The following is a 27,010-nucleotide window of genomic DNA, read 5'->3' as shown; positions in this document are numbered from 1 at the left end:
TAACCAACAAAGAACAATCAAGCTTGCACAGCAAAATACACCACTAAATATGACCGTTAGGAAAAGATAAATTTTTATAAATATAATCGTTAGGAAAAGACAAACATTCAAAAAAGATTAAACAGAGAAAGAATAAATAATCTAAAAAAAATATTATTTAAATAAAATACTGATAGTGATAGTTAAAATAGTAAAGTTACTGTAGATGCTTTAAAAAAGTGGCCCACTAGAATAAAGAAAAGTAATTTTTAGCTATTTTTAGTAGTAAAATTTGGTGAAACTACTAAGAATGCTCTTATATATCTCATATTTACATGAGAATCTAAGATTCTTAAAAACACAAAACCAAGTAAAATACTTAAGTAAACAGCAGGAATTAAAAAGTTTTTTGTTTTTTGTAAAAAATTTCTCGGCTCAGAAAAAATCTTCCTGTCTGAAAATGTCTCGAGAACTCTCTTGAAAAACCTCATGTCGGAAAAAGCTTGGTTGGTTCACCAGCAGTAGGAAGGAAGCTTAAAGCTTCCCTCCCCAACCTTCTTCTTCTCCATACTTTCTCCTCTATATGCTCATGTTCAGTCTGCTCACGCCTCCTTTGAGGCCCTTATCTGGCTAAAGTTTTTCTCTAGCTTTACCTCCATTGGAGGTTCTATCCACCCGTTGCACCACCGTCAACGGCTTCTCTACAGTTGGATCGGTCTTCTCCTCTTCCTTCCGTTCTAAGCCATGGTTCCCCCGATATCTTGAAGTTCTTAGATCTTTTTTTTTTTCTTTTTTTTTTTTTTCAAATCAAATCTACTAACTTTAGGAGGCATCTCCATCATACACTCCACTCCACCAGGTTACATGGTCCTCCAGCTTCGATCCATCGGCACCGGCTTCATCATTAGATCAACACACGCCAAAAAGTGAGCTACACGCGCTAGAGCGTGCACCTCACGTGTTGACGCGGGGTCAACTTGATGCTGCTTGTGCTGCTCTCCACCAGCTTCCTCCGTCGCTGATCTCCAGCTTTGGTCTGGCTGCCATCGATGATGTATTTTGGGTTTTTTTTATGTTGTTTTTGTTTTTATGGTTTTTGCGATTGGGTTTTAGTCTATGTGGGAGACCATTTCTATAGAGATTTTGTTCTGTTTATAGCTGCACCTATCTCTCATCAACCCCTGCAAGGGAGTTGGATCGGTGCCCACATCTCAACCCCTGCAAAGGGATTGTTAATCTTGACAGGGTTGAAGACTCTGCAAAGGGCCATGCCCTTGATCAACACCAATTTGGTTCAAAGTCTGTTTGGTACTGACAAATTCTTGGCTTTGTCTAAGGTAGATAAGGCCAGAAAATTTTTTATTCCTTTGAGATTGAAAATTCTTTCTTTCCCTACTAGGTTACTATTTTTGGCTCAGCTATATCAGTTTTGGGTTCATTGTTGAGGAACTTACCTCACTATTTTAATCTTGTAACCCTGCTATTGTGAAATGAAGTTGTATTTAAAAAAATAAAAAGCTTTTTGTTCTGTATCTATCTGCGAAGCCGTACTTCCTGTTTACAGTAAACATCAAGGTGATTAGCCAAGCAGAAACTACTATTATTTCTGCACATCCAGCATGATTTTTTTTTCGATGTCTTTCATTAGAAGGAAAGCTTTGCTGAAGATCCTATTATTCGCTGCAATCTACATTGTAAACGGTTTTAGTAAACATATTCGTTGAGCAGTATAAATAGCATCCTCCATGTTCCCATCTCAGAAATATACAACCCAAATCCCATCAGCTTAACATTTTGAAAATTGAAAGAAATGTGAGAAATACATCCATCATTGTTAGAGCAGAAAGAACAGCAAAACCAGTCCTTATCCCCTTTTTCATGAGTAAATTGCCTTCATGATCTGCCTTTGAGAGCCAATCAAAGTATAAATCTGCGCCTTGGTATTTAACTCTTCCCATACAAAGGAACTGTAGGAAGTTTCTCTGTACTATTCTGCTAACTGTGCCTTTGTATTCTTAACCCAATAGAAACAATGCACCTTCTATGAATTTCTAATTTTCCAAAAACTAATCCAGTAGTTGATTACCAGTAATCCCCACATGAACATTTACCTTCATGAAAATGATGAAATCTGTTTGAATCCCGTAATACTATTTGCCGACTAACAATCTTTGATATATATTTAAAGGCGGTGTGGCAGTCACCACAAACCCGGAGATTTTTCATTATCCTTATAGGCAACCCTGACTTGCGAGTGAGAACAAAAGCGACTGCTAGCTTCTCACTGTGATAGCTTAGGAGTTCTTCCTTGTTTTCCAGCTCAAGATCATATAGTGCAAATCTTGTCTCGGGCACATATCCGGCATCTCTCATTTTCCTGTTAAGTTCCTTTAGTTTTTCATATATCAGATCTTTCTCTGGGTGTGATTTGTCTCCAGCCACAAAAACATGAACACCGTCCTTCATGGTTACCCAACTACACCCAGCTTCCTTCTTTACTGCTGCTTTCCTCATAGCTATTCTAGCTTTTGCCACATCTTCCCACCGCGTTCCAGAAGCATACATGTTAGAAAGAAGCACATAGTTAACAGCATTTTGAGGTTCCAACTCCAAAAGCATTTCAGCAGCCCTCTGACCTAGCTCTGTGTTACGACCATTAGCTCGGCTGCAAGCCCCTAAAACTGTCCTCCAAATAAGAACATTAGGTTTCATTGGCATCTTATTGATGAAGTCTTCTATTTTGTTAAGTTCACCTGCCCGCCCAAGGAGATCTACCATACATGAAAAGTGCTCAACTCGAGGAACCAAACCATATACTTCATTCATGGATCTGAAATGCTTAAACGCTTCATCCACCATGCCCACATGGCTACAAGCTGATAAGACCACAACAAAGGTGACATGATCCGGTGCTTGACCATATAACTTCATTTGTGAAAAAAGCTCCAAAGCTTTGTCACCATGTCCATGGCGGGCGTAGCCCGATATCATTGAATTCCAAGAATAGACATTCCTCATAGGCATCAATTCAAAAAATCTCGAAGCATAATCTATTCTTCCACATTTAGTATACATGTCAACGAGTGCACTGCCAACTACAACATCAGATTCTAAACAAGCTCTTATTGCGCAAGCATGGACTTCCATGCCACGCTCTAGTGTTGCAACAGAGGCACAAGCACTGAGAACAGTGGCAAAGGTGAAACAGTCCAATCTCTCACCCCTCTGCATCATAAACCAAACCAAATCCATGGCCTTGGGCAAAACTTCGTTGTGTATGTAGCCAGAAATCATAGAATTCCAACTTACTTCATCCCTCCTCTCAGACATCCTAGAAAATATCTTCTCACATTCATCCATCTCTCCACACTTTCCGTAGCAAGACAAAAGTGCATTCTCAATAGCAGTGTCTTTTGCAACACAGTATTTTAGCACTAGACCATGAATCTGATGGCCCAGTTGGTGAAGTGAAAGAGATGACACTGCTGCAAGAATACTTATAAAGCTTACTCTGTTAAGACAACACGGAGCTCGCATCATGTTTAGGAAATATTTTACAGCTTTTATAACTGATGCCTCTGAGTCAGCAAAAGCCCCAATAACTGAATTCCATGAAACTTGATCGTACTCTGGCATCAAGGAGAAAACTTTCTCAGATTCCATAAGACATCCAGTTTCAGCATATAGTGCAAGAAGAGCATTAGAAACTGAAACATCCAAATCAAGTCCCAATTTAATCCCTTCACAATGTATTTGCTGTCCCAGCATCTTCCACCCCAAGCTTGCGCACGAACTTAAAGTACTAATCAACGTGAAATTCGAAGGCATCTCTCCAGTTCTCCTCATTGCTTGGAAGTTATTGACTGCATCTTCAAAACACTCATTCTGGTCAAGACCAGAGATCATGGTGTTCCATGAGACTGAATCTTTATTAACCATGAGTCTAAAAACAGAACAAGCATCAGCAATAGCATGAAATTTAGCATACATATTAACAAGCCCGTTCCCAATTTCATGCTTGATATCGGTTAAGCCAGTTCGGATTACGTATGCATGGACCTCTGTTCCCTTTCTTTTGCCATCCTCCAACACAGCGAATTCGGGAAAGGCACTTAATAGAATCACGTATGAATCAAGATTGATATCAACCAAGTTTCTCATCTCCATGAAAACTTCAGCTGCTTCTTCTCCTCGTTTTTGCCTCACCAATCCAACCATCAAACCATTCAGGGAGACCGCATTCCTCTCACTCATCTGCTCAAAAACCTGCTTAGCATAATCAATCAGTCCAAACCTGGCAAACCCACTTACGAAAGCACTACCAACATAAAGATCCCCAAGATATCCGGACTTCTTAACCCTGGTGAGCATCTGCCTAAGCAAACTCCAACCACAATCAACTGATGAAGAAGCAGCAGTTATTAAACTTCCAAAAGTATACTCATTAGGTTTTGAACTGAATCCCGAACATTCCAATTGCATTCTTGAGAAGAGTTTGAAAGCAGAAATTGCATCTCCTCTATGAGAATAAACTGAAATAATAGAATTCCATGATGTTGAATTTCGAATCTGTATATACTCAAAAACACGGCGAGCATCATCAGCAGAACCCAGACAATTCCCATACATTGACATCAGCACATTACATACCACTACATCAAGTGCATAGTGAGTTTTTGATAGTAACCCGTGAATTTGCATCCCAAATTCAACCCCACGTGGTCCGAATTTCTGGCAAGCTCGAAGAGCACCACCAAAAGCATAGGTATTTGGAAAAATGCCCTCAGAAATCATCCATTTAAAAATCGCACACGCCTCATCAGGCATGTGATTCTGGGCATACCCCGAAATCAAACAAGCCCACGTAACCACATTCCTTTCGGGCATTTCAACAAACAAGTCACGCGCTGAAACCAAATCACCAATTCTGACATATACATTAATAAGAGTATTGCACAGAAATAAATCATTGGCAAACCCATTTTTGAAAATCTGCAAATGAAGCTCTCTAGCATCTTGCGGACAACAGGAATCTCGGTATCGACTAACAAGACATTCACGCGTTTCCGAATACGAAACATGTGATGAGATGGGTGGGGTTGTAACTTGGGACTGGGATGTTTTGTACTGATCAACCAAGTTTTGTAAGGGGATGATAGGAGGGGAGGGTCTAACGTGATTTGTTGGGTTTAGAGGTTTGAGGAAAATAGGGTTGTCTTGTGCTGGAATGGGTGAGACAGTGAGCGTAGTAAAAGCAGGGTTTGAATTGTAGGGTAGGCGCCTATGAGTGCATGTAAGGTACCACCGGAACATGGTAGCATTGCTAAGGCAGCAACGTTCGGGTTATGTCTTTTGGCGCCTTTTAACGGTTTGCTCTCAAACAAATACTAAAATCCCACTTATGAGTAAAATGCTTTGTTATTACTTTGTTGTTGATGCCATTCAATTTTTACTTTTTTTTTTTTTTTTTTTCTTTGAAAAATGTAAAAATCAATATATATGGTTACGCCGATTTGCAATACACTCCATACGGTATAAAAATACATTAAAAGCTCACTATAATATGCAATAAAAACAAATGCATTTCTGCACTCAACTTCCGTTTAAATATTTTTATGAAAACTGTCAAATTTCACATCAGCACCAATCAAATTACGATACATGTCACCTATAATATATATATATATAAAAATTAAAAATTAAAACTAAAAACTTTTTTTAAAAAAAAAAAAAGAAAAAAGAAAATGAAAGTATATATACCCCTTTAAACTATCACACAATTGTCAATGTGCCTCTAAACTACCAATTGTGTAAATGTCTCCCCTAAACTACCAAACAATGTCAATGTCTTCCAATGATAAAAATACCTTTCATAACAAAAACAATTTTATAAAAGCAAAACAAAACAAAACAAAATTATTTTTAAGAAAGAAAAAATAAAAACCAAGATTTTTCATTTTTTTGATTTTTTTTTTTGTTCTTTTTAGATTTTGTTTTATATAATTTTCAGTTTGGGCCACCCCTTGAATTTTTATTTTTCTCATTTTTTTATTTTAATTTTTTCAATGTTTCAAAAAAAAAAAATCGTTTTTTTTTTCAAATTTATAAAGATATATTTGTCTTATTGAAACTTTTTTAAGGTTGTTTTTGTCTTTTTGTTGGCTTCAGGGGCATTAACATTCTTCGGTAATTTAGATGGAGACATTGATACAATTAGTAGTTTGAAGAGCGCATTTATAATGGAGTGGTAATTTGAAAGGAATATTTTTACTTTAAGAGTGAAAGATTGGGCGTATAGAACTTTAGCAGCATGTCCAAAGACATCATATGTCTGTTACAAATCTATACATTAAGTCTGTAACAAGATAAATTAGGTTCTTAGAAAAAACCTAAATCTCTTGACAAACACGTAACTTGTGAATAAACTTTCATTGATTGAATTGCCATACTATATCTATATCATATTAGTATTTTACAAAGAATATTGCAGCTTATTCTAGGAAATTTATATTATAGAATAATGGCTAAAATAAGGTGATTGCAATAATATGCAATTATTATACTTAATGAAAAATATTAGGAGAATATTATGAAAAATATCATGGGGATCCTATCAATTAGGCAGAGAATATTGGACAAGAAGTCCCAAACATCATGCACGCTGGACCAACTTCCTGTCATGGTAATGTTGGCACTGTCAGGCAACTAGGGAGACGCTGATATTTGGCTGAAGGTCAGAAATTTCTTATAATTGCCTTGTTGCCAAGATTAAAAAAGCTTCGAAGTTCATTTGGTCGATGTTTTTCACAACATTAGTATATACAAACTTCTATTGATTCAGTTCTAAACATGATACACCCTTCCTTGGTTTATTCACAACAGCAGACTGCACTCTTCACAGATGAGAGGGAGAAGGAGAGGGAGATTTTAAAGGAGAAGGCTTTAGCCAGTGAGCTCTTCCCAAAACAAACATAACTTAATTGAGGAACGATGTTACAAAAGAAGTTACAGAAGGATCCAGAAGCTTGAGGTTGTGAGAAGGGTTCCAGTGAACTTAATATGTTATTTACTTTTACAAACATCAGAACAGTTGATGCTCTTCAACTCACCACAATTCAGTTTCCAAAATTGGGTAGCACAAATTCAAGCACCATCCGGCATCTAGCCTCCGACCAATCCCTGGTCCAACTCTGGTTATATAGGCACTCCTTTTTATGGGTATGCCATTGACTTCATTTGGCCAACATCTGTTAGTTTGTTTATGAAGTTCATCAGTCAATGTGGCCAGCCAATGGAAATTCAATAAGAATTATAAAGGATGATGTCTCTGCTTCTCTCATATATTGCACAGTGCCATTCATGATCTTCACAAGCTTTTGACTTATGCATAGGCCGAGACCTTCCCTCGAGAGACCGTGGCCGTGGTGAAACATCTCTTGAATTAGATTTTCTGGAACCCCAGGTGCCGGATGGGTGATCCTGCCATGTTAAACACACAATTAAACTCATTGAGTCCTATTGGATTCTTTTTCCATTTTCACTTCCCAACAATTAGTCAGGATAATTGTGATGCATGTCACATGGCAAAGAATATTAAAGACAAGGCAGAAGGTTATGTACAATGATATTGTTCTATTTTATCTCAGTTACAAGTTCGAGCGCATACCTCATTTGCATATGATAAGAGGTAACTACACAAAACTACAGAAAGAACTGCAAATATTCGGAATCACTTTATGCCCTAAAAAAGGTCTAATCCATGCCCCCAGCGTTTCACCGAACTGTGCTGTTCCAAGTTTCTCTTTAGACTGATTAGCATATGGTAGACCTATATGCCATGGTCTTTATCCTTGATATTGTATTCTTAGGCATTCAACTATGTGATGCAAGATGCAGAAGAGGATGCATAAATAACATAAAGGAAGGTAAAAACAGTTGGCGCAATTGGAATATATATTATCAAATGCATTGTTTACCCCCACATGTTTTGGGATTACTCTAAAAGTTGATTCCTAAGGACTTCTAAAATCTGCTTCCCATAATTTTGGACATTTTCAGGTTCGTTTCTGAAGATGTTTTCACATTTTCGAAAAGATATATAAATTTCTCACTCATCCTTCTGAAAATGGGTAACTACGGTGCAACATATGTAATAAGGGCACTGCCATTTCCTTTTCAGCCTTTCTTCCACAAGTATTGAGTAGCCAAAGGCATACATGCATCAGATAACTCACAGTGACAAAACTATTGGGTTTTTAAGATAATCATCTCATACACCTAATGTTGTAAACGCACTTACGAGTGTTGTTGTGTCTCACATCAAGAAAGTATAAAGAAAAAGAGTAATTTATATACCTAAGTGGATCCAACCCCATTAGCTTAGGCTTATGGGCTAGAAGTGGTGTCCTAGTACGTATATTAACTTACTCTTGTTTGACTCCCGCGGTGCTTCTCTCCCTAATAATTGAAATCAGAGCCATGGTTAGCTTCTGTTGTTGATACAAGTGTCTTGATTTGACGCATTTGGTCTGATTCGGTAAAAGAGTGTTGTTTCTCTTGGAGTACGCATGACACTCTTGTGTAAAGGACTTACACACGAGGGAGAGTTAGGTCAATGTGGAAGAGATTCACAAGTGAAGAGGAGATTTGTTATGAGTGCACTTGCGAGGTTTATGACTCACATTGATAAAGTATAAAGAAAAAGAGTAGTTACTATACCTATGTAGACCCAAGCCCATTAGTTTAGGCTTTTGAACTAGGAGTGGTTTCCTAATAAGTATGTTAACTTACTCTTGTTGGATTCCCTAGATGTTTCTCTCCCTAACACCTAATCCACCTTAATATCCTTGGAATGCAGTATCCAAGTCCCTTATTTTATTAAACAAAGACCCTCATGGGATGCAGTCTTAGATGTAATATTGAGTCTCAAACACATAATTTGATTTCTTTTTACATTTATTTCATTTTTTTGGTGAAGAACACAACTTTGAATTGATGATATTTCTAGATGACTCAAAGATGATGATAATACTCAATCCATCATTCAGATATTGTCATTAGTTTGATCTGCTAAGTACTCGTTGTTGAACTTATATGGCAACACATTTAAGCAATATAAACCATGACATTTTTTGATTAGACAATATAAACTATAAAATATTTATAGGTATGAATGGAATTACCTAAATTCAAGGTGGACAATGTGTATTTTCATCCCTATACGTTCCTTCCTTGGAATCACTTTAAATGAAATAAATGATCCTTCTATTGCAGGGCTGAAGAAGAGTGCATTACTCAAAAAATGTGAAAGAACTTGCTGAAGCCTCAAGTTGTCTCCATATAAGTGCATCGATGCCACTTCGGCAGGTGAATCATGGATGACCTGCACCTGCCGCTCCTGGCACAAACTCATAACTTGATTCATGACAGCTTCAAGAGCTTCCCCGAGGTTAAATTCAGCAGATCTCATTTCCATGTAGCTGAAAACAGGTGGCCCAAAGATCCAAAGGCTTTTCAGAAGGCATAAAAATCTACAACAACAATGCAAGAAAAGCAAGCTAATAGAATACACACCGAGCATCATACAACATACAATAAGCAAAAGGAGAAGGGCAATTCAAAATGCAATTTGAAATCTCGAAATGTACATATATGGTAAATAATGAGTAAACATGCAACTAGGCCATGATTGACTTACACAGCAAGTGGGAAACAGGTGGAGACAGAACCCAAGAAAAATGTTTCCAGGAAAAACCGTAACGTACATACAGCAATTGGGTCTAAGACCATAATGGACCTCAAGCCACATTCCTTTTAATGGATCTCAAGAAACTAATGAATTGCTCAGAGGAGAGAGAGAGAGACCATAAGGTAAAATGAACACAGCAAGATTTAGAGAATCTAGATTTTTTTGTTAGCAACCACTACATCAAGAATGATAATCAGAACTCAGATCATGTTTTGAAGTCCAAGATGTAACAACAAATTTTACCATCTAGTTCAATATAGAAACAAATATACTGATCAAGTACACATGCATGCCAACGGATACTCAAGCTAAAAGGCCATACCATTCCTCAATACTTTCAATATCAGTGTCATCAACAACCTTAGCTAATTGTTCCTGACACAACGAGCTCGTCTTAAGTAGCTGCTTCTGCTCTTTGTTTAAATCTGAAGATCCCATTAAATTCTGCATTAACATAACCCCATTAAGAGGCTTTCTGATTTCTCGACGAATATATGCTAATTTCTTGATGCTATCAGCAGCAGCCTGTTCTGATATCTTCTGCACCTGCAGAGCATACTGAAGTTCTGGACTAGCCACATGCAGAAAGCACAAAACACCAGTAACCTTTCCCTCGACATCAGTCCTTTTACTTGCAGAAAGTAATGCTTCTACATAATTACCCTGCTGATCATAGAATCCAAATAACAACTTATCAGCATCATGGCCTGCAATTACCCTATTAAGTAGTATCCTAAGCTTGGTTAATGTGTCATGATCTTTAACCCGACAACCAAAATATTTTACGGTAAAAACCTCCCCGAGAAGCATCTGATCAATTGCCTCTTCCCTCCTCAAACCAGACAATTTTTGCATTGCGTCATTCCATTCCAAGCATCGGCCATCCTCATCAGTCATAAAAATTGGAGGAATAAGTGCAGAAGGGCTCCGCACAATTCCAACATAATCACCTTGCATGCGTGTATATTTGTCCCAAATGACCTTTTGTTTTGTAACATCTTGGCCAACAAAGCAAACCCCTACAACATTTTCTTTTTTATACTCCCGGCTGCAACATGAATTAACAACCAAGATTACAGGACCATTGTGTTCCTGAGGACCATTGTGTTCCTGAGGACCATATGTTCTAAGTTTGATTTCAATATTTCGCTCTTCTATACCTGCCATTTTAATATCAGATTAGATGGTCTAGCACAAAAATCAATAGAGAATAGAAGAACACAATAGGACATGGAGCAGAAAATACAGTTGAAATGGAACTTGAGAAGCAAAGTTGTACAACATATAAGTAACAGGAAAGGCAAGGCCCATTTGTTGTAGGGGTGTTTGCCTTGGTGGTTTTTTGTGGGTTGTACCTCGGGTCCTTGGGGTGTTTTTCCTTTTGTTCTTGTTTGGGTTCTTTGGCAGATGCTTTTGTTTGGGTTCTTTCGTGGGTTGTTTTAGGGTGTTTGTTCGGGTTCTTAGGTTTTTTTGTGGTTTTTGTTGGGTTTCCTCAGGTTAGCTTTGGTTTCTCCTTTGTATACTTCTTGTGTACTTAGGGGCGCTTTACGCATTTTTTAATAATGTTTTTACTTATCAAAAAAAAAAAATTGGGAAGAGGAGTAACTGATTGGACATAAGATATACAAGCTTTCATTCTATAAACCTGGTACATAGTACTTACATATAAAAACTAAATCATATTACTAGTAAAAAAAAAAATTGGATGTATAACTGTAGTTTCCATATAACCGACATGCGTTGACAGGGATGGATAGAACGGAAAGGGTGTGGTTGATGCATCATATCATTTTATTTCAAACATTCGTGTATTTTCACCAATGCATTGTGTGGGACACGACATAATTTATCTTCTACAGTTAATAAAGTAGGTTAGGAAGCAGCACCCAGACTACACACAGCAAAAGCAAGAATAATTTGACTATTTAGACCTTTGTGAAGTTCATAAACTGGGAAGCAATAAACTAAAACATGAGAACAAAAACATAAAAGACCTTAAGTAAAAATCCAGACAAGAAGCTCCTAATAATGACACTACATCTCAATCCATGTACATGATTACTTTCACTTATTAAGTCTATCTCTTAATATGCTTCTTTATCTTCAGAAGTAATTGCATAGGTAAAGTACTGTCCAGTACAGCATGATTCAGACCATGCCAAAGTCACACTTCAATCTAGAGAACATGCATAGAGAGGAACAAATGTACAAATCTCTCACATGATAAGTACAAAACTAAAATCATAGAACACCGTCTTGAGATTTTTTTCATCTGATAAGCATTCCATCAATAGCATGATATGCAACTACAAAACTACATAAAAAAAGATACAGAGTAGTGTCACCTTGCGAAGCCAAGATGAGGAGATTCTTCACCACTTCAACTGAATCATCCCAGACAAGATCAATTAATGACATACCAATGGCTTTCTCGACAGACAGTCCTGTTAGTTCAGCTGCTTTGCTATTCCACCCATTTATGCTACCAGAGGCATTGACAGCCAAAATGGGGACTGCAGCTGTCTCAATAAGGTGAACCATTTCATTTGTGACAATGCGCAATTGATCCACTCTCTGTATCCGGTCATCAACCGATGGAACATTTACGATCATATTGGACTCATCCTCCACAATCTCATCTTGTAAAGATCCCCTCAATATCAGCTGTAAGGAATGAATGGCATCCATTTCCACATCTTCCCAAGGTAGGCACCGATGCTTTACCACCTCCAGAAAAGCCTTGAACGATGACCTGGGGTGCATCTTTCTTCCATTGTCCTTGTCATCAGGGTCATGTTTCGCACCACCCCACTTGATTTCCTTTGCAGTGTGCGACCGGAACCAAAACAGGAAATCCTTTGAAGTAATCCTAACAGCTGCCATCCCACAAACTTCATCTCCGAGGTCTGAAGCACCTGGGTAGCCAGCGTCTGTAAGGCTATCAGTACTTAAACCAGTGCTCCCACTATGGTACTCGACAAGCCATTCAGCTATATATCTAATTTGTGCTTCTGTCGGGGTGACCCCAAGCAACCAAAATTTCTTCCTGTAGTATAGTGCAGCTCCATCACACTTGACAAGATCCATTACATTAGGTGATTGAGTAACAATACCTACAATAGCATCTCTAAGAAGCATGTCACAAAGCACAGTTTGAGTTTGCAAAATATGCTTCTCCCTCAGTTGAGCAGCCAACTCCACTTCTTTGTTGATCTGTACACCAAAAACTTGAATCAAGAACTCACAGGCATACCTCAAAGGAAATGGAACAAACCGAGGGCCTGTGTGATGGCAAACAACCAAACCCCACAGTTTTCTTCCCTTCTGCTGATCACTCTCCCTCTCATTGTCATCTTCGTTGATAGTCACTGACATGACCAGAGATGCAATGGAACCCATATTTGCCATATAATGTACATGACAACCATGAGGAGATCTCAACGTAGATCCAGAAAGGCTCAATGGCTGAGACAATCTCTTGTCTTGAATTACTTTAACTGGAGGCGCCAAACAATCGCATATCATTCTAACCTTGTTCTTCAAGAATAGGAATCTTGAAGCTTGCGGTATATCAGTAGCCGGGTAATGTAAACCGAGATAAGGTTCAAGGTCAGGTCTGAGGCACTCAGCTACAACTTCCCCATGCTCATCCTCATGAAATTTATACACCATTACACGATCATAACCAGTTAAATCACGAACTTCCTTAGCCAAAACATCACATAACAGTGATATATTCACACTTGGTAAGGACTGCAATCTTGAGATGGCTTTGGCCGCTAGCTTATAAGATTTCAATGCCCCAGCAGCAGTCACCGGCACGTCAGCTGGATTCACTGGTTCCAAATCTATTACTAAACCAACATCAATTCGATGCAGAATTGCGTAGAAGGGCTTACCTGAGGTTTTACAATGAACCAATATGGGATTGAGAAGATTCACTTCCCCAAAGTTGGCTGCTTTCTGCAAAGCAGTGGCACCTGAGGACCGAAAGAGTGTTCGAGCATCTGTTCCAAAAGTCAGAGCTTCTTGCTGCTCGATGCTTGGAACGGCATGTGGAGCCAAGTCCAACATTTCGGGAGCATTTTCGCTATAGGCAAGAACAGTGAAGTTTTGCTCCTCCACAGCAATCATGCATCCGAACGGTTGAATGAGGCTTCCTCTCTGCATCTTGTGGAGGTAAGTTGATACAGTGGAGGAGGGGACATTGCTAGTGGAACTTGAGATATTGAATTCAATTGAAGTGGAGTAATCAAACAACCCTTTGGATCCTTCAAATTCTCCTTGAAGCTTTGCATCGATGGGGGTCTGTACAAACACACGGGCCCTATGTCTTGTAGCAGAACTGCTCCTAGTCGAATTTGATGACATCTCTCAACCCTCCTTCCTCTCCAGTTCCTCTCTTTTTCTTCCTCCACTAGCAATTTCAATCGACCCAACCCTCCTTATACATGAAATAATGCAAAACCAGTGAACTAAAGTTCAAATCCCCAAACATAGAAATGCCAACTATGTGCTCCCAACAAATAAAACCACTAAATTATCCGCATCAACAAAAACCAAACTCAAAACCCATATCAAATTACCTACTTTTTGTCAGCCGGAATCTACCGGACCAGGAATCATCATGAAAGTTGAAAAGAGTAAAGCGCACCACCATTTCAGTACCAAAAAGCAGCCCCTTTTACCATTTTAAATCCCATAAACCCGTGAAAAGCTCCAAAAAAAAGAAAAAGAAAAGGTACTTCAATTCACGTAGTCCTTACGAGTCTATTCTCAACCAAAAGGCTACCAAGAAGAAAAAGAAAAAGTGTCATCACTCATCCGGAAAGGATTCTGCCAGAACATCTCCGAAGTGGGTTCACCTCCCTCAAAAACCGAATCCCAGATCACAACAAAATCCCACAAACTCAGAGCAGATAACGACAAAATCGTCAAACCCAGTACACAAACCCACTTTTATGGCGTGTTTAAGTAATCGAAACTTTTTGTTTACACTTCATACCCACAAATTCTCGTTGATATCCATATAAACATAATTCAAATCCCAAGGCCCAGACTTCACAAAGTTCCGAAAAGAAAAAGAAAAAAAACCAAAACAAATACTCCTAAAAAATAACCCGAGAGTTCCTAATAAGACGGTGGGCAAGTGATGGGTTACTGACCATCAAATTTGCAGGGCATGGATCAGCAACACGTGAAACCGACCAGATTTCTGCACCTTATCCATGAATCAAGAACCCAGAAAGCTTACAAGAAAAATAAAGGATATATATACACAGATACGATCTTTTGCCGCCCGAGGAGACAACTCTACACTACCTTACTCACGTGGGAAAGTGAAAGTCGTCACCTAACCAGTTTTACAGTTTCTTTTTTAAAAAAAAAATAAAAGTTAAAATTATCGAGGGAACAAAGATAGTCGATAGTTATGTTTTGAAAGTGACAATATATCATTGGTACTCATAATATTTTTTTTTATTAATTATTTTGATCATCTCCAATAAATAAGCTGCACATCAATTAATAAAGTTTCATTTGTAAAAGTTTAAGTACATGTAACATTTCTTCTTAACTTTTGACCACTTTATCCACGTAGCAACTTTTAATTTTATTTTTTTTTTCATTTTTTTAGAAAAAAAAAAAAAAAAAAAAAAAAAGGTCCTAAGCTAGATAGGAGACCACCTTGCTGCATAGGTAAGGTAGTCAAGAGTTGTGTCTTGAAAGTTGTACCATATCTCTTATATATATATGAGTAATGATTCAACACTATCTAAAGATATAATTTTTTACTACCTTGCCTATATGGTATATGGTAAGGTGGTCTCTCACCTTAATTTATTTTTAAAAAATTTAAAAAAAAAAAAAACTCAAAAAGTAATGAAAAATCATATTGCCACGTAAGCAATTCCGAGAGAGATAAATAGATAAATAGATAGATAGAGGAGGAGGGGGGTGGCCCAGGTGGGGATAAAAGTTCATTGGATTGAGAAACAGAGACCGGCCTGTGCGTAGCTCAAGTAGACAGCACGGTTGTGTGGCCGACACATTTTGTGTTATTTTCAAGGGATTTGGTTAAGATTGGAATGTGTTTATGATTGGGGTTATATTTAGGGTTAAATACTCTTTTATTCTTAGAGTTTTAAAAATTTTATTTTTTAGTATTTGAGTTTCAATTCGCATAACAGATGGTATCTCAATTTCAGAAAAAAAAATATTGAATTAGTACTTCAGATAAGTTTTTCGTCCAAAAACTAACGGCCCAGTTGTAATATAAAAAAAATTAAAAATCTTTAAAAATTAATTACAAAAATTTAAAAAAAAAATTGAAAAAAAAAAGAAAAAAGAAAAAGAAGAGGGGAACCACCCCCTGGGCCACCCCATGGTAGAAAATAAAATAAAATAAAATCATCAAGGGTTTTGACCCTTGGGAGTAGCCAAATCACCCCCAATGCCACTCCATGGCAAAAAAATTTTAAAAAATAAAATAAAATTCAAGGGTTTTGGCCCTTGGTGGTTGACCACCCCCATGGGCCAAGAGGGTGGCTCAACCATGGGTGGTTCGGCCACCCCAGACCAGTCATGGGGTGGCTCAGCCACCCTCTTCTTTTTCTTTTCTTTTTTTTTTTTAATAATTTTTTTTAGTTTTATTTTTTTTTAATTTTATAATTAATTTTTAAATATTTTTTATTTTTGTAATTTTTTATATTGTGACATGTGTCAACCCTCAAGGATTGACACATGGCGGACCGTTAGTTTTTGGACAGAAAACTTGACTGAGATACTAATTCGGTCTTTTCTCAAAATTGAGGTACCATATGTAATGCGAATTGAAACTCAGGTACTAAAAAATAAAGTTTCCAAAACTCAGGGATCAGAAGTGTATTTAACCCTTATATTTAAGAGAAAACTACTCGTATCTTTCTTCAATTTACTATTTAATTGTTAATGTTTTTCTCAAATTATCAATTGTGTCAATAATTTTTCTCAGACTACCAAAACATATTAATGTCCCTCTCAGACGAACAAAAAGACAAAAATGACCATAAATTTTTTCAATAAGACAAAAATGTCTTTATAAATTCGAAAAAAAAAAATTAAAAAAAATATATATAATTTAAAAGAGGAAAAAAAAAGAAAAAGAAAAAAATAACTGAATTTTTTTTTAAAAAAAAAAAAGGAAAAAATAACTGATTTTTTTTTTTTTTTTAAAAATACTTAAGTAAACAAAATATTATTTTTATAACTTTTTGTTATTTTAGATTTTTTTTAAATAATTATGTAGTTTTTTTTTAAAAAAAAAAAAATTAATGATTGTATGAAGGGTATTTTTGTCATTAGGGGGACATTGATATTTTTCCGTAGTTTAGAAGGGGAGATTGACACAATTAGTAGTTTGGGGGGACATTGACAATGTGGTGGTAGTTTGAGGAAGTTATATGTATTTTAGTAATGGAGAATTATGTGACATGTCTCCCGTTAATATAGGCTTCCAACAGAGAAAAAACGCAATTTCCAAGGTTCCAAGTCCAAGCAAGCATAATAAATTGTTGGGTTCGAATCGTATCGATGCATGTATATAAGATTATGTACACATAGTCTTAATCTTAACCCGCTAATTTTATATTGAGTTCGTGTTAGATCTACTAGTTGTGTAAAAATTGACAGCCTTTATATTACATATCGGGTTTGGATTGTAATGAGGCATGTGTATAAGATGATATATTGGTTAACTCAAACCCTAATCATTTAATTAAAAGAATTACACTCCTCAATCCTAATCCGCTAATTTCATATTGGATTTGTATCAAGTCCGTAAGTAGTGTAAAAAATTTCAGCCATAAATTTGAGTTATTATGACTTAGGATAGAATCATATGATGAAGGGCAAAAAAGTGACAAAAAGCACGACATGAAGAACATTGGTTACAACCACCCCTTTCTACTTCCTGTTAGGGGTGTATATGTAAATAACTGCACGGTTATTTGTGATATTTCCACACGTATTCGCAAAATGTCGATATCACTTTTAGATATCCGCATCCGTATCATTTTTTACTATCTGCATCCGTGCAGTTATTAACCGTTATCCGCAAATAGATAATGAGCCTATTTTAAACGCTTTTAAAAATAATTGTGACCGATTTTAATCTTTTAGGCTTGTTTTGAAAATATAATGTAGCACTAAAAACATGTAAAACCAAGGAAAAAAAATGGGATGACAACCTCAAAATATTTATGGTAAACAATGCTCACAAGAAACACCCTTATGTTTTTTTATTCATATGATTTAATAAGCATAACAATCGAACCAACAAACATAAAAACACATAAATCACAAATCCAACATAAAAAAATAATATTACAAATTCATAATATAAAAAACATAAATTGTATAAATATTACACATTCATAAGTAGAATATATATATATATATATATATAATGCAATTATTATTAGGGGTGGGCAAAAACTGTGAAAACTACCCTGACCTGCAAGAACCGCCCCGCGCCAACCCACACAGGCCGATTCTTGCGTTCAAAATTGCGGGCAGCGTTTGGTTTTTTGTAAAACCGTGCAGGGCGGGTTGTGGGTTTAGGATTTTTAATCCATCGGATCCCCACCCCGCCTCACCCCGCACCCTTATAAGACCTAGAAAAAACCCTAACCCCTTTGTCATTTTCTGAGCCACATAAGTTCTTAACCTTAAAAAACCCATGCGCCGCTTGCCCCCTCTTCTTCTTCCTTTTCTCCTTCACCCCCTCACCCCTTCGTCTTCTTCCTTTCCTTTGATTATGATTTATGAGGAAGAGACCCCTCCGGACCACACTTGCCCTTCTTCATGGCTTCAGCAGCAGCTTCAAGGCCTCCGCCCATTGATAATCACCACCACCACCACCAGTAGTTCTTACCTGAATTTGAAGGCCACTTACAGCTTTACTACAGCGAAAGTAGCCGACACTCAAACCAGAAGGGAAAAGGCAAGAACTGAGTTCCTATAAGAGTAACATTTCTCTTGGCCCATCTTCTTCCTGGTGAGTTACAATGATGATTCTACTCATTTTTATTTATATTGTTTTTTATTTGTGTGCATTACTTCTCTGTACATTGCTTGTTTGGTACATTGCTTCTATGTTCTTATGCTTGTTGAGGTCCTATACATTGCTTTTCTGTTCAGAGTCTTCGGAGTTCCTGTGCTTTTTTTTTTTTTTAAGAAAAAAAAAAAAAAACCCGCTCCGCCCAACCCACACCCCTCGCCTCGCATCACTCCTCCCCGCACCACCCCACCCCGTACGGATGTAAGTGATTTTTTGCGGTTCAGGGGTGAGATTTCCTAAACCCACAAGGTTGCGGGGTGGGGCGAAAATGGCAAAAATCTGCCCTGTGCTCACCCCTAGTTATTATTTGCATCAGCATACCTTAAAATTGTTATCCGTATTTATGAATGATAATTTTTGCTAACCACATTCGCATGTACAGACTATAAATAACAAATACGAGCAGTTAATATCTGTCTGCATGTACACCCCTACTTCCACCGGGCACACTGAATGCAACCTGGAGTGTGGAACCTGCTAGTTGCAAGCTGGAAGACGCACTACCAAAAAGGCAAAAAGCTTAAGCAATGAGTCTTGGCCGCTGAAAAGATGGCGCGGTAATGCGGTATCCAAAGAAAGAGGATATAAACACACTGAAAATATCAGTCACAGTATATACCTGACCTGCAGTAGAAAAGGCAGAAAAAAGAAAGAAAATCCAAGTAGAATGACAGCAATTCTTGCATGCAAGCGCACACGCACTGACAAGGAGACACACACACACACAGTGCTCGTCTCAAACAGTCAAACGCTCTTTAGTTCATTCAGGCAGTTTGTTATTTTCTTCTTTTATCCAAGATTATTTCCCTCACACAACTGAACGAGAAAATAGCTTCTGGCATCAATATCATCCCCTAGAAAGTGGAAACTCAGCTAGCTTTCTAATGCTCATCACTTTTCAGTATTCACTCCAGTAGCCCAAAGTTCAAGTTTATTGCTCTCTCTATACATATAGACATACAAAGACATGCTTTAACAGCGCTATTGACAACTTTATCAACCAAGATGAAGCAATATCTCCATTATAGAAACCATAAATTGCACTTTAACAGCTTTGGGTGAAAGCATGAAGCTTATCTAGTGTTTTATCCAATGAATGCAGTGTGGAACCTTTGACAAATTATGATTCAAAGTGATAAATCATTTATCTCATGTTATAAGATAAGCAAGTAGCATATAAATTCTTGGGTAAAAGAAGACGCAGCTTTCAAATCCATAGGCACCAAATCCCAAGGACTGAATCACGTCTACGTGCGGACATACACGCACAGATATGCATAAAGAGACCAAAAAAAGAACTGGCTACTCATCAGATCAACACTGAGAGAAAGAACTGGCTACTCATCAGATCAACACTGAGAGAAAGAGCGAGACTACACCTGGAAGAGCAAAAGAAACTGAGCACAACACAACAGACAAGTAATCTCTGTTAATTAATAGAAGGCCAATCTGTTGTCTCACGGCCTGTCATCAACGTCAGATACACAAAATATCAGACCATAATGTATTCACCATAGCAGATAGAAAAATTTTATTTGATTCTTGCAGTATTGTGAAGAAATTTTTTGAAGATATGTGAGATATAACAAAGGAAAAACAGCAAATTATGCTACCTTTAAATTACTCAACAAAAAATAACCAGACCTCACTAGTTACAACAGTTGGAAAAAATCAAAATGCCGCAATGTCAACTCTTCAGGAAGTGGGGACAGTGTCTATGGCATGATACATGCGAGCAAAACTTAAGCACAACTGGCGGTCTCTCTCATCTCCCCAACCACCCCAACCCTTGAATCCAGCTTTATATCCGGACTCATGCGTATGGATATGCACTTCCCATTCTGATTTGATATTAGCAACTTTATCATTCTCTTCCATACCAACTTTTACCCCACCATTGTCAATGCAAGCATTATTCTCTCCCTGGCCCTGATGCAGACCACACCTCCCAAAGTGAACTGCACTAGTCCTAGGCCCTCGTAATGTGTAAACAGAACCACCAAATGAAGGATAAACAGTTGCCCACATGGTTATATCCCAATTGTAATCATCAAAGAAACAAAATTCTCTTCCCTTCCTATGGATTTTCCTCCAAACAGTACGATTGAAGGAATAACCCACATTTCCCATTTTCTCTGCAATCAAGCTATCCCACCCCTCTCCTCTTGAGTTCACATCCAAAGGTGCTAAATTTGCAGCATAACAATCAGGGCATTTATGAGACTTCAGTTCTGTAAGTATCCGTAAGTTGCTATATGCATTGGGAAATATGAAGTGGTCCTCCTCTATGAAAAGAATATGACCTTCGTGTCCATGGGTCTCCTTCAATCCATCCCACACTGTGTTCATCATCCACCACCAGTGATGCTTTAATGACACAATCTTCGGTGACCGGTGGTTTCCATACTGATCAGGGTTCCCTTTACAATGCTTCTTTGCCGCATCATCTTTATCCTTACAGTCACTCGGTGAGACCCCCGGAAAGCTTTTGGAAAAGACATGGGGGGAATAAGGAGCAAAAATCTGTTTCACCTGGCAAAATCTGATCCCTTCAACAATCTTGTTCATCTCTTCAAAGTAGCCATCATGGCTAACTATGAGCAAAGTTTCACTTATTCCCACTACATGCGACAGGCTATCCACGACCACACGGAGATATTGGGGCCGGTTATGTACATAGAGAACAATAGTTATATGATCCTCGGCTAGACTCGGATATAGATCTAGATTTCTTGGGGGCAACTGGTTTCGCTTCTCCAAATGAACCGACAGTTTATTCTGTTTAGGGAGACCGAGTTTTTCTCTGGAATCTGAATAATTATAACTAAGTTCATCTATTTCATCCAAAGACGGTGACACAAAATCTGAAGTTGAATTCGTTCGAAGGAGAAATATCAGAAGCAAAACCCCTAACAAAGTGATGAAAACTACAGACAAGAGACGACGCAAGGCCGCAACTTTGAAATTGGGTTTCTTGTTAGTAGCCATAAAACTAAGTCACTAACAAAATACAAAGTGCCAAAGAGGTTTCAACGATTGTACAATAACAGCATCATTAGCTTCAGAGCTCAGAGAAATAATTAAATAAAACCCGCCAAAATTCTCCAATGAGGAAAAACCAAAACTTGATTCTACACTAGTGTCAAACACCAAAAACTGTACCAACCCATTTGCGAACAGAGTGAATAATTAAAAGGATAACATCAAAAACCTCTGTTACAGCCTTCAAATTGAGACTGAAAGCACGCAGGGCTCGTGTTAGCTGATACCCATGAACCGAAACTTGTGCCCCTTGTTGCTTCGATTCAATCAGCTACCATGAATCAAGGTTTTGGTCAATGAAATATAGCAAAACCTAGGTGGAAAAATCGGGGGATCCCAAGTGGGTAATCAACAAATCTACAGTACAACCTTTGAATTGCTTCGGAAAGTTGAATACCTCTGAGATCAACGGGCTGGATTGCACAGTTGACGGACTTGAAGAACAGAAGAGAGGACAAAATGGGAGGAAACTTCCTTTAGTTGGGTTCCCCGTCTAATCAAAGAGCCGGAGACTTCAAGGGAGTTCTCCAAAATGAAAAACTGAAAAACAAGGAATATGCTTCAATTGCAAGGTATGACAAAAGCCTCCTATAGATTTGTATGGAAATCATGGAGTCAACATGAGGGGGCTAAAACTTAAAAGTGACATTGCAGACGACTTCCTTCCAAAAGGGGCTAACTATGGGCGCTTCCCGGGCCTTATGGGTAGGGCCTAGGGGATACCCTTACTTATATATATATATATATATATAATATTAGTTAAATTTGGTGTTTCAAAGGGTGCCAAATTTAATTGATAACTTTTTGTAAAGCTTGAGAAAATTGTTTTAAATAGTATTAGACACAAAATTAGTAAATTATGGTTAAGTAATCTAATTTAATTAATTAAATGAGTCAAATTATGATTGATCTATTTAGTATTATGTCTATGTCTTCATATGATTCGAACCCGATATTTAAATATGAATTGTCACCCTATAAGAGATAGGCGAGGGAGCTCACCTACTTAGGTCGGATTGTCCGAATATTGTTTGAGAAAGCTTGAGATAATTGTTTTAAATAGTATCAGACACAAAATTAGTAAATTAGGGTAAAGTAATCTAATCCAATTAATTAAATGAGTCAAATTATGGTTGATCTATATAGTTTTATGCCTATGTCTACATACGATCCAAACCTAATACTTATATTGAATTGTCACCCCATAAGAGATAGGCGAGGAGGCTCACCTACTTAGGTCGGATTGTCCGAACATATGAGCCCCCACCTACACGGGCTGACAGGCAGTTCATTGCGGTCGATCCTCACCCTAAAACATTAATTATATCAGTAATGTCCAAGCCCTTTATTATTGTTCTTGTAGTTCTATTTATTATTTTTTTTTTTGGAACAAAAAACCACCTTTACAAAATAAATTTAGGACCCTAAGGTCAATAATCAAGATCGTAAAAACTTCTGGAAAACAATATCAGAGACATAAGGTGGAGTTTCCTCTACCCATATTGAGTCCATAATATTAAACACAATTACTATTGTTAAAATATGAGTAGTAGAATTTGCTTCATTTTCATATGAAGTGCAGTAGAGTAATGAAGGGAATTGAGTTCTAACTTAATCCCATTGATGTAATGCCCAATTCTGCTAAGGGAAGAAAAGTCTCATTTACTACCTAAAATGAATATAATAATACTATTTTAAATACTTCTTTAGGTGTTTTGGGATTCAAAGTCTAGTCAAAATTGGGTGCTCCTTTCCCAAACCGTGGAGCTTCATCCTCTTCCTCTTCATATTTACCTGTAAAAAAGAATTCCTAATTCTAACTTGCTTGTTGGGAAAGGTCAGTTTTTGCACCACATTACCACAACTTTTAATTTGAAATTTTATTATAATATATATATATATATATATCTTCGTTCTGATTCTTAAACCCTAAACCCAACTAGCCACCAAGACCAAGTCAAAGATGCTTGGTTGGTCCCCTGTTTGTGTCGTGGGGAGGCTCTCCCCAGTTCGACACTTCAATCTTTTTATCTTTCCTTTTTTTTTTCTTTTTTTTCTTTTTTTTTTTTAATTTATTTATTTATTTATTTATTTTTAAACTGTAATCAAATCTGTCCGATTTTCATGATTCTCTTTTAAGATTTTTTCTTCAAATTGTTCAAACATGATTGGGACTGCTTTTGTATTTGGTTGTCAGTTCATTATCATGATGGTAGAAGGCCTGGATCACTCTTTTCCCACTTTCCTTCATGTGAAAGGATAATTATGCAAAAGGTAATAGATGGATATTGATAGATAATGATGTTACTTTTGAAGAATTGTTTGCCAACCCTCCTAAACAAGGTTTTGATAGGCCAATTATATCATATTGACATTAAAATCCCCACCAAATTTTGAGCTTCTTATATATATATTTATAAAGAAAAAACTTGTCTATCCAATGGTGAAAAAAAAAAATTCATAATTGAACATAGGGGTGTTAAATGAGCTCAGCTGCTCGTGAACTCGGTTCGACTCAACTCGGTTAAACTCAATTCGAATAATAAATGAGCCATTTGTGAACATAATAATCTATTCGAATATTAAACGAGACATACTCGTATAAACTCGGTTCGGATAAAGCTCGTGAGCTTGGCTCATATAAGTTCGACTCGACTCTTTCAGCTCGAATCGTTAGCTTGCTCATATATATTTATATATATACATATTTATTAATATAAATATATTTGTATTAATAAAAATGGGATTTATAATATAAGTATGCATTTTAGTTATTAAGTAATAAGTATGAGATATTCATTTAAATTTACATAATTTTTTGAAGTTCTGATTTTTTCATTTCAATTCATAATTTTTATCTAAAAAAATTAATTTATTTGGAAGAATTTGGAATGAGATTAGACAAATTAATGATTTGTATTTGCATATATTATAAAAATTTAGAATTGGATAATGCCACAGCCACGTGTGTGGCTGTGGCTGAATGAGGGAGAAGAAATATCTTCTCCCTCTTCTGTTGCACGAAAGACAAGACAAGATGTGCTCTTTGTCAAAACAAAAACCAAAAAGAAGAAACACTAGAGAAGAAAGGAAACGCAGAGAGAGCTTGCTCAGCGCTGTGGCCTTGGCGCGTCAGTGGCGATTGCACCGCGTGGTGGCAATGGGCCGCTGTCTTTGGCCTAAGGGAGTGTCGTCGTGCGGTCACTGTGGTGGATCAATGGGGTGAGCATGAAAATCTAGGGAAGGTTTTTTGTGGGTCTTCATTGCTGGGTGGTCTCCGGCCATAGAGCATGTCGGAGTAGTCGTCTCACGTGGTCACAGACCTTTTGTGCGGTGGTTTTGTGCCAGTTGGGTGTTGGAAAAGTTTTGTTTTACTATTTTTTTAAGTTAAAAGATTTACAAAAACTCCAATCGAGCTCGAGGCCGCTCGAGCTCGATTGAAGTCTCGGCTCGTTCCGGCAGTCCCAAACTCGGCTCGAATGCAGCCCTAATTGGACCAAACTTTCTGAAAGAAAACATATTGCCAATGAAAATATAAAAGAATAGCGAAATGTTAGAATATAAAAGATTAAATTCATCTCTTCCAATAAGTTTCAAGTTTTTAACACCGGTGGTTCTTGATTACTCAACTAGAAATGGACATGGAGCACCAATCTGATAGGATATAGATTCTCAGCAACTTGCTAACTAAATTGTTAGTATGGGACCCATTTGCCTGAGGAGAGGGTGGATTACACGAGACCTGTTCGGACAGATAAGAGCTTATAAAAGCTCTCTCAATTTACTGACAAGAAAATTACTAAGAATATCTGTGTAACCAGTTATGATATTTGATACATTTTTATTTATTTTTAAATAAAATTATATGAGCCACACAGGGTAAGGGTTAGACGAAAATGTTATTTGATACACCTAAGGTGCAGGATATACGATGCACCCCCAAATGGACAGTACTTTTTGTCCACTCATTTTAGCTATGATTCTACACCACATACCTGAAACAGAGGTGGTTCAATTTGGACATGCTGGTCATATGTTGATCTCACAAGGTTAATAATATCCAGAACTGTAAATATCAATGCTACCAAATCCTATCCAAAACAGATATATGTGATGGTCAGGGAATGAGCAAAGAGTTCACACAATTCCCAGGAAAAAAATGGCAGCCAAAGTGGCACTCTCTTCTTCTTTCAGCACCAAGTTTCCACTCCCACCTAAACCATCTTCATCATCTCCTTTCTCTTGCACTTACATTATACCAAAGACAAGGGTTCACCATTTGAAAATTCATGCAAAATTGGGTGAGAGATTTCTCTGTATTCAAGTGTATTTTCTCAAATTTCATTGTTTAATTTTGAGCAAACTTTGGCTGAAAGATGATAACTTGAGAGGATAAAATTTTGGTCCTGTTAGGTGGTGGGGAAGGAGAAATCAATAAGGGGGGAAAGAAGAAATTCATAACTCGAGAGGAAGAACCAGAACAGTAAGTCTTCCACTCATTTGTAATCTTTGCTTCAATAATTCAAACCATTGAATTCTGCAGCAAAACATGTCATGGCAATAACTTTGCTAATTGCAGGTATTGGCAAACAGCAGGAGAAAGGGAAGGGGAGAATCCCATGAAGACCCCTATTCCTTACATTATCATATTTGGCATGTCGACACCTTTTGTAATCTTAGCCATTGCTTTTGCTAATGGCTGGGTTAAGGTACCCATTCGATGATTTGATTAGGAATCTGATGCAAACAGCAGCAACATGACATGAATGCCTAGTCTTATTCAGTTAGTAACCTGTTTGAACAGTCGACCGCATGGCGGTAGTCCGGTCGAGGCATATGTTCTTCAACAATCGCTTGAATATTTATGGGTTTCTTAGATGAAACATAGTAATTCAACTATTATCATTGTTGGCTGATTATAACCATTTCATGCTCTTGATTAAGCAAAAATGTTGATGAGAGAAGGGCAACAAGGACTAGGGGAGCTCTTGGCTTGGCTTCCTTTTATTGCATTTTGATTATTTCAACCAGTTTGCACTTTTGGTTATTTCAACCATTTAGTTTCGATCAAGTCTTTTGAATCGAAGGGCATGCACAAAAGGCAGGAAACAACACAGGGATCTAAGAGAGAACTCAGTCTCAAC

At 37.4% G+C, this 27,010-nt stretch overlaps 4 protein-coding genes across 4 annotated transcripts; 1 reads left to right on the top strand and 3 right to left on the bottom strand.

The window, feature by feature from the left end:
- Positions 1-1,744: 1,744 nt before the first annotated feature.
- Positions 1,745-5,316, bottom strand: LOC133861278 (putative pentatricopeptide repeat-containing protein At5g09950). The gene has a single exon (XM_062297028.1). The coding sequence runs from the start codon at positions 5,290-5,292 to the stop codon at positions 2,062-2,064; it is 3,231 nt and encodes a 1,076-aa protein (XP_062153012.1). The 5' UTR covers positions 5,293-5,316; the 3' UTR covers positions 1,745-2,061.
- Positions 5,317-6,730: 1,414 nt separating this feature from the next.
- Positions 6,731-15,055, bottom strand: LOC133860647 (phytochrome C). The gene is made up of 4 exons (XM_062296218.1): positions 12,073-15,055; positions 10,050-10,887; positions 9,162-9,458; positions 6,731-7,458 (listed from the first exon to the last, which is right to left on the bottom strand). Exons 1-4 carry the CDS (start codon positions 14,096-14,098, stop codon positions 7,251-7,253), a joined length of 3,369 nt encoding a protein of 1,122 aa, XP_062152202.1. The 5' UTR covers positions 14,099-15,055; the 3' UTR covers positions 6,731-7,250.
- Positions 15,056-20,324: 5,269 nt separating this feature from the next.
- LOC133861211 (alpha-1,6-mannosyl-glycoprotein 2-beta-N-acetylglucosaminyltransferase) lies at positions 20,325-22,554 on the bottom strand. The gene has a single exon (XM_062296943.1). The coding sequence runs from the start codon at positions 21,810-21,812 to the stop codon at positions 20,520-20,522; it is 1,293 nt and encodes a 430-aa protein (XP_062152927.1). The 5' UTR covers positions 21,813-22,554; the 3' UTR covers positions 20,325-20,519.
- A 3,371-nt stretch (positions 22,555-25,925) lies between these two features.
- Positions 25,926-26,768, top strand: LOC133861879 (uncharacterized). Its single transcript, XM_062297698.1, has 3 exons — positions 25,926-26,167; positions 26,280-26,349; positions 26,446-26,768. The coding sequence occupies exons 1-3, from the start codon at positions 26,026-26,028 to the stop codon at positions 26,588-26,590; spliced, it is 357 nt and encodes a 118-aa protein (XP_062153682.1). The 5' UTR covers positions 25,926-26,025; the 3' UTR covers positions 26,591-26,768.
- Positions 26,769-27,010: the final 242 nt, after the last annotated feature.

This window comes from Alnus glutinosa, chromosome 2 (genome assembly GCF_958979055.1).
Source record: "Alnus glutinosa chromosome 2, dhAlnGlut1.1, whole genome shotgun sequence".
Classification (NCBI taxonomy): domain Eukaryota; kingdom Viridiplantae; phylum Streptophyta; class Magnoliopsida; order Fagales; family Betulaceae; genus Alnus; species Alnus glutinosa.
The sequence above is the reverse complement of the archived record's forward strand: the minus strand, read 5'-3'. Positions and strand labels throughout refer to the sequence as shown.